Genomic DNA, 16,156 nt, shown 5'->3' with positions numbered 1-16,156 from the left:
ACAAGTAATTCTTTTCCTTCATCGTATCCGAATTAATTGTACAGTAATGACTTTTTTAATTCAATCACTGCCTCAAAAAGACAGGATAGCTTACTGACATTAAGAATCTGTGTATAAAGTGCAAATGTTTATCACAGGTTGCATTCATTTCTTGCATTCAGTGTGTCATTGTATGCTTAGCATACCTGAGCATCATCTTGGACATACTCCAACATAGCTCCACCCACCCAGGTGAGGGGTGTGGTGTCAGAGCACAGGTAGGCCTGGACAGAGACCACTTCAGCAAGATTATGTCCTAAAGGGGGACACAACGAAGCCAAAACCACATAACGTAAGACAATTTTGGTATTTTGCTGTTTAATAACTACTGTAATTGGACTCCACATGGTCTGATCATTTCAGAAATGAAGTTCAGCACATTGGATGAGAGTCTCAGCCTGAATATATACATCTACAATTAGAATTTCACTCGTTGTCATACTGTCACCTAGTGGTTACAGCAAGCCTTGTGTAAGGCACCTCCATAAATAATTGTATGCGTTCGACCGCTCCCTCATTCAAAAGCCAAATACCATCAGAGCTCAACACGCTCTCACTCCATAGAGCAGTTACAGACTGTGTGCGCACTGGGGTGTGAGGATCCGCTCATCGCTGCTTGTAGCTTTGTAGCTATTAGTGTACCGAGATGGGCTGAGAGTCCTCTGTAGCAGAAGTATGCAATGGAACCGAAAGCAGTGAAGCTACAGTACTGGAGATACTGGACATTAACAACGTAGGGAATGGACTTCCATCTGTGTATGGTGACAAACTGTGAGTGCAGCAGGGATTTTTATGAAAAAAAAATTGTTTATTGACATCGTCCATCCATCCATCCATTTTCCTCTGCTTATCCTGTTAAGGGTCGTGGGGGGGCTGGAGCCTATCCCAGCGGCTTTCGGGTGAGAGATGGGGTTCACAGGTCGCCAGTCCATCGCAGGGCCAACTGCTGAACTGTCGGAGGAAGACAGAGTACCCGGAGAGAACCTGTGCCCGAGGCAAGACTTGAACGTGGAAACTTCTTGCAGTGAGGCGACAGTGCTAATCACTGCACCACCATGCTACCCATTGTTCATTGTGTAACAATGAATTCTTTAAGTACTGAATTTCAAGATTTCATTCCTGAATTTCAAGATTTGTGGAAATTCAGAATAATTAATATAAGTACTACATTTCTGGCATCAGGACTCTCTCTAGGGGCTGATGCAGGTTTATATTTCCTTCTGGTATACCATGAAATATATTTGTTTTTTACTTTCTTCATAACAGCAGAGATCTGTGGTTTCATGCCCTCTTTATGATTTCAGAATGCAGCTTTATTGAGAGAGCAGTGGCCTGCCTGCTGTCAACCTATACAGGGCTCAGTAATGTTGATATATTGTTTATGGAGCTGTTTCCATTCCGAGCGGAAGCTGATAAGATTCTGTGCCTTTCCAGACATCAAGTGCCAGACTGTGTATGTAAGCGTGTGCATGTTTGTGAGTGCGAGTGCATGCGTGTGAGTGCGCGCGCGTGTGTGTGTGTGTGTGTGTGAATATTTAAATAGTGATATACAGGTCCTGGGTATATTAAAGAAGGGATAGACAACCCTGGATTGTACAGATGAGCAGTTAAATATATGAAAAGACTTTTTTTTCCTAACAAATGAGCTGATCACTGATACAGTATAACACATACCAGGCACAATAAAGCAGAGCATGACATCACTCTGAGCCCTGGTAACATGGACCAGTGTGGATCCTTCCAGGACAATGTAGACCTCAGCATCTTCCAGCATTGAGTCCAAACCCTCCAGCAATGCAAATACCTTTGCTTGGCCCTGAGATAAAGAGAAGTGAGAGAGAAAATGAAGAAGGAGGATGCTAGAGGGCAGAACATCTCAATTCTTAAAGTTACGGCTCATTTTAGAGTTAAAGTGCATTCTGATGCAGTGCTCTACATTTCTGTAAAGTACACCAAATCCCCTGACAGCATTCCTCTTCAGGGTACAATAAAACATTCCCCCCTCAATAAAAACAGGAATGTCTTTTTAGTGTCGACTGCAAAGACCCTCACTGATCCCAACAGGCCAGAACAGTTCTGACGACCGATTTGAAGCAGAAGAAAGTGAAATGGGGCAGGACAATAGCACTGATATGAAGACTGATTGGAGTCACAAAAAACATCAGATATGGATGTGTCGAGTATCTCTGTCAGCCCCATTGGACTCTAAATCCTCACTTAAGAGGCCCACTTGGGGTTGTTAAATATTTGGGTCACTGACATAGCCAAAGGCAGTTTTGCACATGTGCTGTAAGAGCATGAGTATTGCAAAGGGATCATTTTTAAGCAGCTTGTAATTCCATTTTGTTCCTCAAGAGGTGATAATGACTCACTGTAGCACAAATAAGCTGCTGTTAGTCACTAACCAATGTTTGTGACCACAGAGTTGCGCTCTCACCCTATGCAAAGGACATTAGCAATTCTTTGTTTCTTGCAATCTTTCTTTCTTGCTTGTTCAGATATCCTCCAATTTTTTTCCCTTTAATGGTATATAAACATCAAAGTTTTCTAAAGTTGAGCACAAGAATATCATCTATAATTATTAAGTTTAAAACTTGCTAAGATTGATTTAAATCTAGAAATGTATGAACAATTAAATGGTATGAATCTAAACAGACATTTAAACTTCTTACAAGTGATACATTGCAATTGTACCAAAAAAAAGGTACGGATGATATCAGTCGTAGAGCAATAATCAATGCAGTGAATATAGATAGGGAATTCTTGGAATATGTAATTAGTACATTTGTGTAATAATAGCCCACTATAATATTATATGCCCTGCGACGGACTGGCGACCCATCCAGGGTCCAATGTCAGCTGGGATAGGCTCCACTCCCCACCCCCGCGACCCTTAACAGATAAGTGGTATAGAAAATGGATGCATGGATGGAGATTATATGTCCCACTTAGCAGCAATACGTGTTACACACCACAGTAAGACTGTCACATCATTTGACACCATTCACATTACACATGAAATTCACACGTCTGGAAAATGTAATTGTTTTTCTACAATTTGTTTCTGTCTATCGGTATAAAGACGGGTGTACAGCCCCTTTTGTTTCTCTTTTTAAATGCCATTTCCAGCAACATTCAACAGTTGCAAAAGGACAATAAATCTACTGCAGAAGAAATCACACAGTGGCCTCAGCAGACCAGACAGCAATGCAGACACACTGTGCGAGTTATTCTGGGAAACATATCAATTCACTGACTGAGAAAATGAGACAGGTAGAAGTAAAGAAGCTACACCAGGAATATAAAGCTTGAATTGAAATGCAGTGAACGTCACATATAACCCCCGCATGGAGAGGAAGCTGGATTTTTAGCTTCTCTCTCTCTCATTCACATTACTCTATCTATTGAGCTTGCATCACCTCGAGAGCTGACCCAAATTCTCTTGCAGTGGAACTGAAATACTTTAATTCTCTTGCTGTCTCAAATAGAGAAACCCAGAGTAATCTTGCCTCCACATTTCTCTGCCTCTCGTAATCCTCAGGTTAATGTATCCATTCTTAATCCAACTCTGCTGATTCTTTGAAGCAGAACCACAGATTTCATGTCTACGCAGCTTCACAGGTGCTGATAAAACTTGTTTACCTCTATGTGATCCATCAGATGTTGACTACTGTTGCTATAAGAAATCGAGGACACAACAGAGGCAGAAGAATAGTTGAAACGGTGATTTTCAAAGTTTAAACAATGGATTAAGCAACGGGATGTGCTTCAATCTATGCAAGTCAGGCGTGTGGACTTGTGGATGGTCTTGAAATGGTACTTTTTTACCTAGCCTCATGTTGCCTCATTCACCCAATCAAACTCACAAGCAGTATCCAGTAACCTTGGAATTCCTACTTTCCACGCAGCCCCAATGCTCCTGAGCCAGGCCGGATGTGTGCTCAATGTCCAGATTTGGCTCAGATTGAAACATTTCAGCAACTATGAAATGACCGTTAAATTTTGTTGATACAAGAAATCCTTAGGACATCTGTAATCACCTTTATTCCAGCTCCACTGGCTGGTAAATTCTCCACATAGAAGTCCTGGCAAATGATGTTTCAGACCCCTCTTTTTAAAGTAGCAGCATTTTTTTTTTTTTTTTTTGCTACAGGCTAACTTGTCATCAATGAATATATAAAATTAATATATTTGATGTTTCTTGTCAGTAAAGAAATTCCTGCCTCTTTATCCAAGTTTGTGTCAAACAATCGTGGGAACTTGTGACTCAAAATAGCCACTACTGGAAAATTCGGTTCATATTTTCACAGTAAATGCACACTCTACCAGTCAGACACGTCACTGATACACTTTAGGATTTGGGGTAGTGTAGTTATTCACCATGAGAGTGCAAGTAAACCCCTTTTTTTCTTAAAACAGAGTTAATATCCCACAAACTTCAGACTTCATGTGGTTGCTCACTTGCCGATTTAATGGGCACACTTACAACAGCCAGTCAATAAATCTTCACTGCATGTTATTATGATGTTCACTGTCACTGAATTTGTCTGACAGTGATTTTGATTTATTATCTACTTTGCAGGCTGTAATTTGTGGTGATGGATGAAGAACTTCTAATATTTTGTCAATTCCAATTCATATAAAGGGTCTCATGTATGCAGCGATCAGCCTTTTTGGATTTAACAATTGCATAAGTTTATTATTTATTCAATATGTAAGCCTTTACAGAGAGCAGCGCAGCATCATTTCATGTAGAGTAGAGAGCCCTCATTAAACTCTCGGTAACCTTGGAGCAACAGGAAAACGACAGTAAAACATGTCAAATTACAACAGATTAAACCGATTGAATACAGTGTGAGTTACGTATGTCATGTTTGATCTTCACATTAATATTTGCTTACGTTGTTACCATCGCAAACTAACATGGACAAATAATATTTGACCACAGTCCAGCCCTGTTTGACTATGACGTCAACGCTCAGACAACACATCCATTCAAAGCAGAAACATCACAAATCAAACTGATAGCAAATATGAGATCCTTTCCAATGCTGAGTGAAGGAAAATTCAAATAAATAAAAACCGTAGTTGTAAATGAATCACAGAGTTACTGATTTGCAAGGTATATAATGAAAAATGCCAGGTTGTTATTCATTGTTGTGCTGATGAATATAGATGTTTTCTTTACAAGACTATGACTCAAAACCCAAATATGTTTCAGAAATCAATGAGAGTCCATGTTTGATCAATCATCATGAAGCCCTCTCTGACCTCAGTCCCGGAAAGCCATGTGAACCTTATGTTATTCTAAAACAGAACATTTGAGATGAATTTTTTTTATTAAATTAACAGTTTGATCATCGCGAGAGAATCTCTTCCACAGATTTTTGTTTTATTACAAATGAGGCTTTGTCACTGAATTTTCCGGAGGGATGGCTTATTCTTGAGATTAATTGGAGAGGATAGTCTCCTGACTGCAAAGTGGAGCACATACTCACATACAGAGGCACTTTCCTCCTGCTCAGCTCCATCTGTACTGCACCTGCAGGCAAAGATGGACATTACACAGACAAAAAAGAAAAAAAGAACGCGCACACACTTAGTAGAGTCGTGACCTCTTGTTACTTGGTTATTTTGGTAATTGTGCCAGTTCTGATCCTGAAGAGATTATGAAAGCTTATCTGTGCCAGGTAGAGCTTCTCTGATGAGATAAGATTATCTTGTGATGAAAGTATGTACAAAAAGGTTTTAATTATGATTCTTAGTGAAAACTCTGTAGCAGACAACCAGATGAGCCAAAATGTGACATACACAGGCAGTTTGCAGTTGTCTGCAGTTTGTGTTTGTGTGTGAGTGCGTGTGTGTGTTTGAGTCTTAAGTGGCAAATGTTATTGTATTTCATTGCTGCAGGGTTCAGATCTGCTTTTCATCAGAGGCCACATCCAAAAGTGGACACAGCAGCTTAAGATCTTAAAATAACTTTTTTTTTTTCAGACAGAACAAGGCCAAAAAGAACCAAAAAAATCCTATTTCTCATCCAATCACGTCAACTTGGACATTAACATTAACTTACAATAACAGACAAGTTATTACTGAGCACGGATAAAGCATGAACAAATGCAACTTAAATTGTGTGTTGTAGCCATGACACAGCAAAACTGCTCTATTTGCCCCCCCCCCCCTGTTTCAATTAATATCCGTACGTCGTATCAGAGGAGTCTAGTAACATGCTGTGTTTTATCTAAACAAATTATTCAAATTTTTTTTGGGTTGACCTATTTAGCAGCAAAATAATTCTAGGGCTCCCCATGCTCTAATTTTAGCATCTAAGCATATCATAAAATGTCATTATGACAACAACAGTTTAAAAATGCCAACTTAGTGTACAGAGGTTAAAAGCTATTAATATACTCGCCTTGACAGGAGCTCAAACTCCGGCGGAATACAACTGACAGCCCGCTGCAGTCCACCAACCACCTAACTCATCCTCCTTCTTGCTAACTGACAATTCAAACGTTCGTTACAAGTTGAGAAATGGCGTTGAGTCTTGTGTCCGTGCCGCTTGAAGGAGATGTAGCCTCACCGAGAGGTTGTCCTCCTCTCACGGTGGTGATGCTCTCTGTCTTCTGTCGGGTCAAGTGCAAATTCTTCCTTATAGGAGAAGTGGAGGAGTTTATTTGTGGTTACTGCGACCTCTAAAGGCCAGAAAGAGAAGTGCAGTCACGGTGGTGGAGAATACATCAGCAACGTACGGTGAAAACACTCTATGACCAGGAGAAGGCTTGCATGAAATTGCCCACAATATTAAAAGCTTCAAAATGTGACAGCACATCATGCTAAATTTGTTTCTTTTTTTAAGTTTATATTATTCATTGACAAAATAGAAAAGAATAACATAATATAAGCACAGTCTCCAAATCTTAAATAAAAGAGAGCAGAAAGAAGAAAAAAATAATAAAATAAGAATAAGATATCTACAGCCCAACTTTTCATTCTCTGGATTTAAAAAAAAAATTGCAATAATAACCAGTATAGTACTTGACCAATTTCCTTATCCATCCATCGTCATCTTCCGCTTATTCCTACACATTAAGGGTCGCAAGGGGGCTGGAGCCTATCCCAGCGTCAACGGGCGAGAGGCAGGGTTCACCCTGGACAGGTCGCCAGTCCATCGCAGGGCCAACACATGGAGACGAACAACCATTCACACTCACATTCATACCTACGGTCAATTTAGAGTATTCAATCAGCCTCGTCCCCTCTTGATGTCTTTGGACTGTGGGAGGAAGCCGGAGTACCTGGAGAGAACCCACACAGGAACAGGGAGAACATGCAAACTCAATTTCCTTATATTCTTTTTAAATAAAAGGTCTTTATAATTTAGTTTGCACTTTTACGTTTGATGGATTCTTTGTTTTTTGTCTTCAGATCATTCCATTAACTAATTCCTTTCACAGAAATGCAATGTTCTATCAATTTAGTCCTAAATCTTGGGTTTATTAAATCGTCTGTTCCTTTTAAGTTTCAGTGGATTTCTCTTTTTTCCAATCTTTTCTGGATGTCAACTGATAGTTTTTTATGAGCTTTAAACAAGTCAAATGTCCATTATAAATCATGAAATTTCAACAACAGCTTAGCCAGGTTTTCTACACAAGAAGAACTGATGAGTTCACATAAATATGTTGAGATAACAAGTACAATATTTCTTTTGAAATATAGTAAAGCAGAAGTACAGTATTCCCAAAAATGCAAGTACTAAAGTAAAACAGATACCTCAAGATTGTGCTTATGCAGAGTACTTGTTACTTCACACCACTAACTCCCATATAGCGAGGTTGGGTAGCAAACTTTGATATTTTTCAGCAATGAAAAAATATTTCAGTACTACTGAGTTTTAAAAAAATTGCTTCATCATATAGTAACACATTCCAACATCTTAAGAAAAAAAGAATAATGCGATAACTGTCATTGTTTGTACCACTGTACAAGTCTACCATGGAAAAAGTACATCATGACAACTTTGTTCATCAGCAGCTTGTTGCTGCCGCAGTTGGAGTTAAATCTTTTATGTATAGTTTAATACAAGGACACCAGATCGATTTGAGGGGATCATGAGATGAAAAAAGCAAAAAATCTGACGCATTAATCTGTTTACAACTTTTGGACAGAAAACTGTTGGTTACACAATCAAATATTGAGCAGAAAACACACTTTTTGAAAGTGCTGTCATTGAGTTCCCATATTAATTGTTTATAGTCTGGGTATGTTTTTGTTTTGTATATTATTATTTAGAGTTCACAAGTGACTAAGCTGTCAATTAAACGTAGACTAGAACGAATATGCATCTCCAACATGTGATTTTAATGGGAGTATAAAGTAGCATAAAATGTAAATACAACCAATAAATGACAATAAATTCGTTTGGACTACTGTACTTCTTGTTTTAAATAAACCCGTTATTTGTGGATATTTGCCACACGAGACACAACTGATCATTTATGAGCACATTTTTGAATATCACAAATATTTATTTTCGACTGCCTATAAAACGTGTCACTGCCAAACGTTATGAAAACATAAAACAGACAGTGAATCCGCTCAAGCACTCACACACACACGCGCACGCACGCACACACACACATACATACACACACACCTTTACATTCAGAAGTGTAATTAAAACACCTCCAATGATAAGAAGACACTTTGATTTACATCAAATTCATGCTTAAATGCATGTTTTGTTCTTTTCATTCAGATAAAAGTAAAACCAAAGGTCCTTCTGTCTCTATGACATGTAGCCTGTCATTTCAGAAAAGGTTTGTTGTAATGGCGTCAGGTGGCCTGGAGCTGTGGTCGCGAGCTACTGGCCTCTTCCTGAGTCAGACCGTTAGATCTGCTGATGCCAGAACACGGCACCTCCTTTCTAGGGAGGCAGGTAGCAAACATAGTGTCCAACATGCCCAGCACCTCCAGAAGGTCTTGCTGATAGTCAATCTCCCTCTCCAGCAGATCCTGAAGACGCAGCAGCTGACGGTCCACCACCGGTGATTGGCCGATCACTGACTGATAGATGTCCAGGATCATCTCGGCTGCCGTTACCAGGACAGGAGCAAACCTGGGGTTGACCAAGTTCCTGGAAAAATACGAGGAGAAATTTGTGGCAAGACCCAAAAATAAACACATTGAAGAAGCAATTTTCAACAATCCTGATTTTATACAAGACTTACCCAATGAAGAAGTGGAGTAACCTTGAGACCCCCTGCTCGTCCCGTCCCGCCAGGGCGTTCTTCAGAGTTCCTCTTCGATCCAGCTCCTTTATGACAGCAACGGTGATTTCTGGCTTTCGATGTCTTGTCCATGTCTATATGAAAATACAGATTTGTGTTTATATGGAAAAGAAAAATGAAACCATAAAAACAAATTCCATCCGTTAACAACTTCAAATAATTATAGATATGTAAAGTACATAAAACATTATGAATATGTACCTCCAGAGCTGTATCCAACGCCTTGGAGACATTGAATTTCTTCAGCTGCTTGTCATATTTAGCCAAATGTTGTTTCACGGGCTTGCTGACAAGATAATCATCCTGAAAAAAAGGCCAAAAATTGCGTTGGTCTTAACATCATTTATAGCATTCACTCAGTTCTTCTCCAAAGACATAACTACTCGATTGAAGACGGCAGACTAAATGTACTCCAGGTTCCTTGCCTGTTTGGGGGTGTAGTTCTTCCCTTTCACAAAGACACGATACGACGGCCGCCGCCTCTGTTGTTGGACTTCCTTTGACCCCTCAGGGCTTTTCCTGTGTTTGACACTCAGAATCCCGTTGGTCATCCCCACCATGATGGATTCATCATCCGGCTGAGGAGACGACAGATAGCACAAAACATTGTTCCAGTCTAATAAACCTTGGAACAGTGTATATACAGCAGCAGGACAAATATGAATAAACACAAGCTGCCTGGCTGTAGCTGGGCTCAGGAAAGGACTTCCTATCTGCAATGTGTGTTTGTGCATGATCAAAAGGGGAAAATCCAGATGCACCGACTGCTCGCAGCACAAAAGTAATATCGGTTCCCTGTCTGAGCTTTCATACTGGGCAAGGAAACCCTAAACTCTCATATTTCTGTCGACTCCTGCAGAAACTGAATCTGTCACATCCCAGTAACAGCGGCAGTTATTTTAATCCTGCTGCACTGAGGAACCTTTCAGTGCCCCTCTGTCAGTTCAAAACATGCACAATAACCGCAAATTAATATTGAAAAGTTGTGTTAATTGTCTTACAGCCAAAGCGAGGCTGAGAATGGAGGCAGCGTAGTCAAAGTTGTGGACCACTTTGTAGTTGGTTGTGTTGTACACCTTCACATGCCTGAAATGACAAATTCGTTCTAAATTAGATCAGTGGCTCTGAAATATACTGAAGAAATACATCTGTTATGTTGTCCATAAAATATTAAAAACGATGGTAAATCTACCTGTCCAGAGAAGCTGACAGCAGCCTCTGTCCGCTGCTGCTGAGACACAGACAGGTAACAGTTTTGTGATGGTTCCTGAGCCACACCAGAGGTTGGCCTCCTTTTAGCAGATCCCAGACTTTGACATGACGTCCCCCTGAAGAGAGTGATTGATGGTGACAAGCGTGAGTCGTCATTATTATTGTTAAAACACACCAGATCCACACCAGTACATGTGATGCGTTTGGGTGTTACTCGTTTTCGAGGAAAGTAGAAAAAAAATAAACATCTCCTGCTATTAACGTTCAGCTACACAACTATTCGTATACTTTACTGGGATAAAGTAAAACGTGCACAACCGTTCACACCGCCAATGTTTCGACGGGTATTCCGATTTCAGCGCGAACGCTCAATTGCATTTTCGTCGACACTAGTGGATGATTAACCTTACAAAATACATGGAAGCCACGGCTTCAAAATGAAGATAGTAGCACAGAGCAGTGAAAACAGTTACTAATCTCCTTGACTCCCACTCCCACACCCTAAGCCCACAACATCTGCAGCTTAAAGCCTGAAAGTAGCATTGAAATATTTGTCCACGCCTGATTTGTGTCTGTACACTAGAAGCTTCAGATCTTTCAGATCACACTTGTGTCTGCAGATTGTTAGACCAAAAGTAGAGTAAAACTGAGAGCAGAGCAACTTTGTAATGGTACGTTGGGACACATTTTATCTTATATATTGTGATTCTGATAATATTGCTATCAATTATTCAGCCTTAAACAATTCTATAATCTACTGTGGGGTGACCTGCAGAGACGAGGAGTCCCTCAGAGGGATAGAGAAGCAGACTCTCCACTGGCTGGCCGTGGTCCATGGTCATCACACACTTATCCACTCTGGCGTCAAACAGTTTCAGTGTGTGGTCATATGATCCTGGGATAGAAAAAAAACAACCACCACACAATAAATATTTCACCCTGGTCTTCATACTTCCAAGTCTTTTTCTATCCAATAACTCAACAAATATGAAATGAAAACATGTTTACTCAGATTTGACCACAGGACTCCATGTCCTCAGTGCACAATCACCACAACTTACTGGACAATGCACTTCTTTCTTTACACTGTAGGCAATTTTGATTATTATCACTAATATTACAAAAATCCTAAAAAAAAAAGTTGTGGTATTATTATGAAAACAAGAAATATTACAAAAGAAAGTAAAGAACCTTCAGAAATCTTCATATTTAAAAAAAAAAATCATTATAATTCACTCCATTCTTTCTTCTTTTTAATAAATCAAAGATTAAATTAGGATCCCTTTCTTGGGCAAAATAAAGAAGTAATTTTCAAGCAAAAATATAGATGATAAACAGAAGTATTTGGCTGGATGGAGGTGTAAAGCCCCCCAGACAACCAGAGCATCCCTAGGACTCCTCCGCCTGACTTTAGTGCTCCTAAGCTGGCCTGGTGCAGCACCACAGACCCCCTGGAGAACCAAAGCACCTTAATAACTAAATTAAACTGAGAGCTTGAGATTCATCCAACATAATACGCAACACTATCTGTATTATTTAGTATATGTACTATATACTGAACCCCGCCTCTCGCTCGAAGGCTGCTGGGATAGGCTCCAGCCACCCACCCTTAACAGGATGGATGGATGGATGGATGGACTACTCTTTGATATGGGTTAATTGTAATAAATTACAACCTAAAATAGCAAAAGAACAAAAATAATGCAATTGAATTTCAGTTTGTCTTTCCTCCTCTGTCCAGTAATGTAAAAGCTACAATGACCACTCCAATTTATTACTCTGTAGTTACATTGAAGACATATACTGATTATAAAAAGTCGAAATACAGTCTTAATTCTAAGAGGCACCACAAAAAATAAGGCTTTTACACAGGGAACAAAAAGTGTAACATCCAGTTCTCGTTTCAAACCATTTTGATACAGTTAAAAAAAAAAATTCACTTCACCGGTAAAGAAGAGATCTCTGTTGAGTTTGCTTGTCACACCGCAACGGATGTAGTCAGTGTGTTCTTGGTAAGTGGTGAGCTCTGTGGCGTTGGGGATGTCCCAAAGTCGACAAGTGTAGTCATCTGACCCCGTGAGGATCTGGTAACGGTCTGAGGTGAAGTCCGTCACATGTACAGCCCTGAGCAGAGGTCAAGCAAGAGATGAAAACTCACATCAGTTCCCACTCACAAGCAGGCGACTCTAGTATGTTTCTGCATGTAGTCAGAGGTCTTGAGATCAACATTAGATTCAGTCGATGGATCACTCAAGAAATCATCATTCAACTTCTTCATTCTTTTTCACATTTTTTTATGTGAAAAAAATTCCTACTTCGCTGAGGAGAATAGCAGCGAATGATGCAGGAGGATGTAAAAATACCCCAAAAAAATTTTTTTCAAACAACTCAACATAAACAAAACCATCAATGAGTCATGGGAAACCTACTTTGTGTGCCCTTTGAACATCCTGAGCGCCACCTTGCCACCAACATCGAAGAGCCGTACAACCGAGTCTTCACATCCCGCCACAAGCAGCTGACCATCTGAACGGAACCTTCCACAGTACGCAGTGTCCTTAAATCGCGTAAATGTCTTCACGGGCTCCTGAGAGAATGGCCCATAAATGTGGATCTATAAGAAAAGAAAAGACCAAAATTAATTAGTTACAAATTGACAATAACTAGGTTTCACACATCAAGTTATATAAGTTTACATACTCTTGTAAAAGCTGTAACTGCGTAGTTATGAGGGGCTACAGGGGAGATGTCTATGTTTGTGACTGCTCCGAATTCTTTTATCTGCACTGGGGCCTGAAAGAGGAAAAGACAGACTTTCAAGTTTGAGGAGCAAGTTTAAATATTACATACAACATTTGCATAAAGTGTAATGTTTGCTTCTCCCACCGGTTAACTATACAGAGGAGACTCACCTTGTAGTTTTTCCAATACAGTGTGTCTTGTGTGACTTTTTCTCCAAGTTTAGGATAAACCGGAATTTTTGTGGGCTTGAATGAGGCCATGGCTGTGAGCTTTTGGTTCCTTTATGTCAAAGAAGAAACAGATCAGATTTAACAATGGAAAAGCACACACTGTAACAGGTAAGACTCGTGAATCGGGATCCGATTGTCCCGTTCAGTCACAAATACCTTAGAATATTTAACTCAGCATGCACAGGATATAACGGCGTATCTTTTTTGAAAATTTGGATGGCACCACTTTTAGGTAATATTGTTCTGATAACAACTTCATCAACAGATTTCACATTCAGACTTTTTTAATTTCTGGTATCACATCCATGCAAACATCGCTTTAGATAAGACGGTAAAATGACTTCATAAATGAAAAAACAAAGCAGGCAACACTTTTCCTTATAGACACAACCACACGTAATTTTGATGATTTACAATACTTGCTTATTAGAAATGATTCAACGTGTTAAAAGCACCGGAGGAAAGTTAGCACACTGCACTTTAGCTACCGAACATTATCTACTTAACGCTCATCAGACGACTCTCACCTTAAAACAAAAATATCCAGGAGTGCGGGTATTATCAATAAATGTAGTCTGTTGAAAGCAAACTATACTTATGTCGATTGCTCAAGTAAACCATAAGTTGGCCATTTCAACGATCTATCACGTTGCCTCTTTGTACACTGGAGGCCGCCATTACTAGCAACGTGACTACTTCCGTTGCATTTTGCATAACTTTATTGTTCATGGAAGCGTTTACGTTCGAGCAGGTTTTGAAACATTCATCTAATTCTTTATATTTCGTATATCGACCTATAAGTGTACTGGCCGAGCTTTCTTTTCTAATTTTTTTTAATCATTTAGTGTTGCACAAACATTTGACAGGTTTGTCTAAGTTATACATATTAGAAAAAGCACAACTGCTGAATATATAACATTATATTGAATTTATGATACATGTATACGTAAATACTTAATAAATTGAATAATGATAACAATAATATCGGCATATATTTAGCAGTTGTGCTTTTATTCTAGTTTTAAAAGCAAATAATCGTCTGTGCGATTTAAAATCTTGACACTGCACACTAAAAACTGTGGACGCGTTTGATTCATTCTCGTTTTATTTCAACGATGAAAAGGGCATTTTTTCAAAGGTCGGCGTAAGTATGCTTCCAAAACGTAAAATGATGTCATTTACGGGTTTACATTGATTATCTGCTTCCACATCCGGCACTTACGAATATCTATGCGTCACTTCCGGTTCCCACTCCTTTCTCCGACCGCCTATCTAGTGTGCTCCCGCGTGATAACACACTCCCAGGTAGGTTCACATGTTTCTGGACTTTAATAGTATTCTTAGTCCCTTACAATTAAGATTTTGTTGGGGAGGAACAGTTTGCTGTATAGCATCACTCCCGAAAGTGCCGGAAACTCGGCCTTTTTCTCTGAACGTTATCAGTAGTTTGAAGAGGCCTAAGCTAACCTTTTAGCTTTGATGGCTACATTAACGGCACTTGTCAACGACTGTGAGGCTTAAATGCTCCTTCATAGATAAGCCACGAGCCAAAAGAACGTCTGCTTGTAAGGGCATTCGTGGAAACGTTTGGAGGTCGACGTTCAAGCTATTTGTTTCGTTAGTAATTCTAGTTTAAGTTAGATGTCAGCTTCAGCTTTTGACCCCTGGCTGGTGTGGCTCTTGAGTCGAGGCATCAGTAGATGCGTCTATTTTAAGGCGTGGGGCAGCTGTCCCAAAGACAGGGGAATTTGGTGCAGTTTCTGGTTGGACAGCTCAAACTAATGACCTAAGTGAAAGCCTCAAAATCATACTGTCTTCAGAGTTTCATCGGTCACTTGATCATTAGTCATTGAGATGTGACAGTGTTGCACATCTAAGATTAACCCTTATTACAAAATACATTTTTTGGTGGACGTAGAGTCGAAGCAAGCATCTTGAGTTTCATGTAGTCATAATCATAACAATGATCAACAATCATTGTGATGTTGAATAGCATAATTATAATGTCCAATTACTGAATCTGTTTATGAGACATGAATTAATTTAACTGTCATTGTTGAGGCTGCGATTTGTGGTGCTGTAGAATGGTATAGTCTGATGCTGGGTATTGGTCTTGATGTTTTGTCTTCTTCTATACGTATGAACAGGATGGATGAAACATGAGTTTCACCTGACAGTAAAACCTAGTGCTAAACAACGCCGCAAACTACAGAATCAAAATTGCTGCTGTGTTATGTTCAGTGTAAAATACATCAGTGGTTTAAGGATTTGGCTCATTTGTGTATATTGGTTTCATATGATTTCGCTAGTTTTGTGTCTTTGCTCTACATATGTTATTTAAGATGATTTAAGTTTCTACTTTAAAATGGTTGACTGATAATGAATATACGTATCCTCTTTTGTCAGATGAAGGAGTCAATGATGAACCAGGAAAAGCTTGCCAAACTGCAGGCACAGGTCCGCATAGGCGGCAAGGTAAGTTAGAAAACATGCAGGCACTTATTTTTTTCTGGAAAACATTGCTTATTACAATTGCAATTGGATTGTTTTAGCGTATTGCTGTTGTTTATAGGGGTCGGCCCGCAGAAAGAAGAAGGTGGTACACAGAACAGCTACAGCAGATGACAAGAAGCTGCAGTTCTC

The 16,156-nt window shown here is 39.6% G+C and overlaps 3 protein-coding genes across 7 annotated transcripts in view; 1 reads left to right on the top strand and 2 right to left on the bottom strand.

The window, feature by feature from the left end:
- The window catches only part of LOC147260165 (rho guanine nucleotide exchange factor 28-like), a 41,270-nt gene extending 34,005 nt beyond the window's left edge, over positions 1-7,265 (bottom strand). For all 5 annotated transcript variants that reach the window (XM_086206609.1, XM_086206604.1, XM_086206605.1 and 2 more), the window contains exons 1-4: positions 6,455-7,265; positions 5,538-5,581; positions 1,714-1,855; positions 186-295 (exon numbers count right to left, since the gene is read on the bottom strand). In XM_086206609.1, coding sequence (XP_086062735.1) covers positions 186-295; positions 1,714-1,855; positions 5,538-5,570 — 285 coding nt within the window. In that variant the 5' untranslated portion in view covers positions 5,571-5,581; positions 6,455-7,265. The remainder of the gene's footprint in view (positions 1-185; positions 296-1,713; positions 1,856-5,537; positions 5,582-6,454) is intronic.
- Positions 7,266-8,043: 778 nt separating this feature from the next.
- utp15 (UTP15 small subunit processome component) lies at positions 8,044-14,206 on the bottom strand. The gene is made up of 12 exons (XM_086206610.1): positions 14,041-14,206; positions 13,454-13,562; positions 13,242-13,334; positions 12,971-13,155; positions 12,487-12,665; positions 11,311-11,436; positions 10,522-10,657; positions 10,331-10,415; positions 9,755-9,907; positions 9,531-9,632; positions 9,270-9,403; positions 8,044-9,175 (listed from the first exon to the last, which is right to left on the bottom strand). Exons 2-12 carry the CDS (start codon positions 13,541-13,543, stop codon positions 8,875-8,877), a joined length of 1,584 nt encoding a protein of 527 aa, XP_086062736.1. The 5' UTR covers positions 13,544-13,562; positions 14,041-14,206; the 3' UTR covers positions 8,044-8,874.
- A 525-nt stretch (positions 14,207-14,731) lies between these two features.
- The window catches only part of LOC147260163 (transcription factor BTF3 homolog 4-like), a 10,285-nt gene continuing 8,860 nt past the window's right edge, over positions 14,732-16,156 (top strand). The window contains exons 1-3 of the mRNA XM_086205368.1: positions 14,732-14,818; positions 15,920-15,988; positions 16,086-16,156. The exon at positions 16,086-16,156 is cut by the window's right edge and continues 43 nt beyond it. Coding sequence (XP_086061494.1) covers positions 14,744-14,818; positions 15,920-15,988; positions 16,086-16,156 — 215 coding nt within the window. The 5' untranslated portion in view covers positions 14,732-14,743. The remainder of the gene's footprint in view (positions 14,819-15,919; positions 15,989-16,085) is intronic.

This window comes from Aulostomus chinensis, chromosome 6 (assembly GCF_037954235.1).
Source record: "Aulostomus chinensis isolate RoL2024-O1b breed Wild chromosome 6, RoL_Achi_v1.0, whole genome shotgun sequence".
Lineage (NCBI taxonomy): Eukaryota > Metazoa > Chordata > Actinopteri > Syngnathiformes > Aulostomidae > Aulostomus > Aulostomus chinensis.
Note: the sequence above shows the minus strand (reverse complement) of the source record. Positions and strands in the feature narration are given on the sequence as shown.

What these genes read in the sequence shown, in the direction of transcription:
- utp15 (XM_086206610.1), bottom strand. Translation starts at nt 13,543, where the DNA reads ATGGCCTCATTCAAGCCCACAAAAATTCCGGTTTATCCTAAACTTGGA. An exon ending in CAGTTACAGCTTTTACAAGA is followed by an intron (nt 13,156 to 13,241) that starts GTATGTAAACTT and finishes CTTTTCTTATAG; the next exon opens with ATCCACATTTATGGGCCATT. An exon ending in CTGTCAGCTTCTCTGGACAG is followed by an intron (nt 10,416 to 10,521) that starts GTAGATTTACCA and finishes TTGTCATTTCAG; the next exon opens with GCATGTGAAGGTGTACAACA.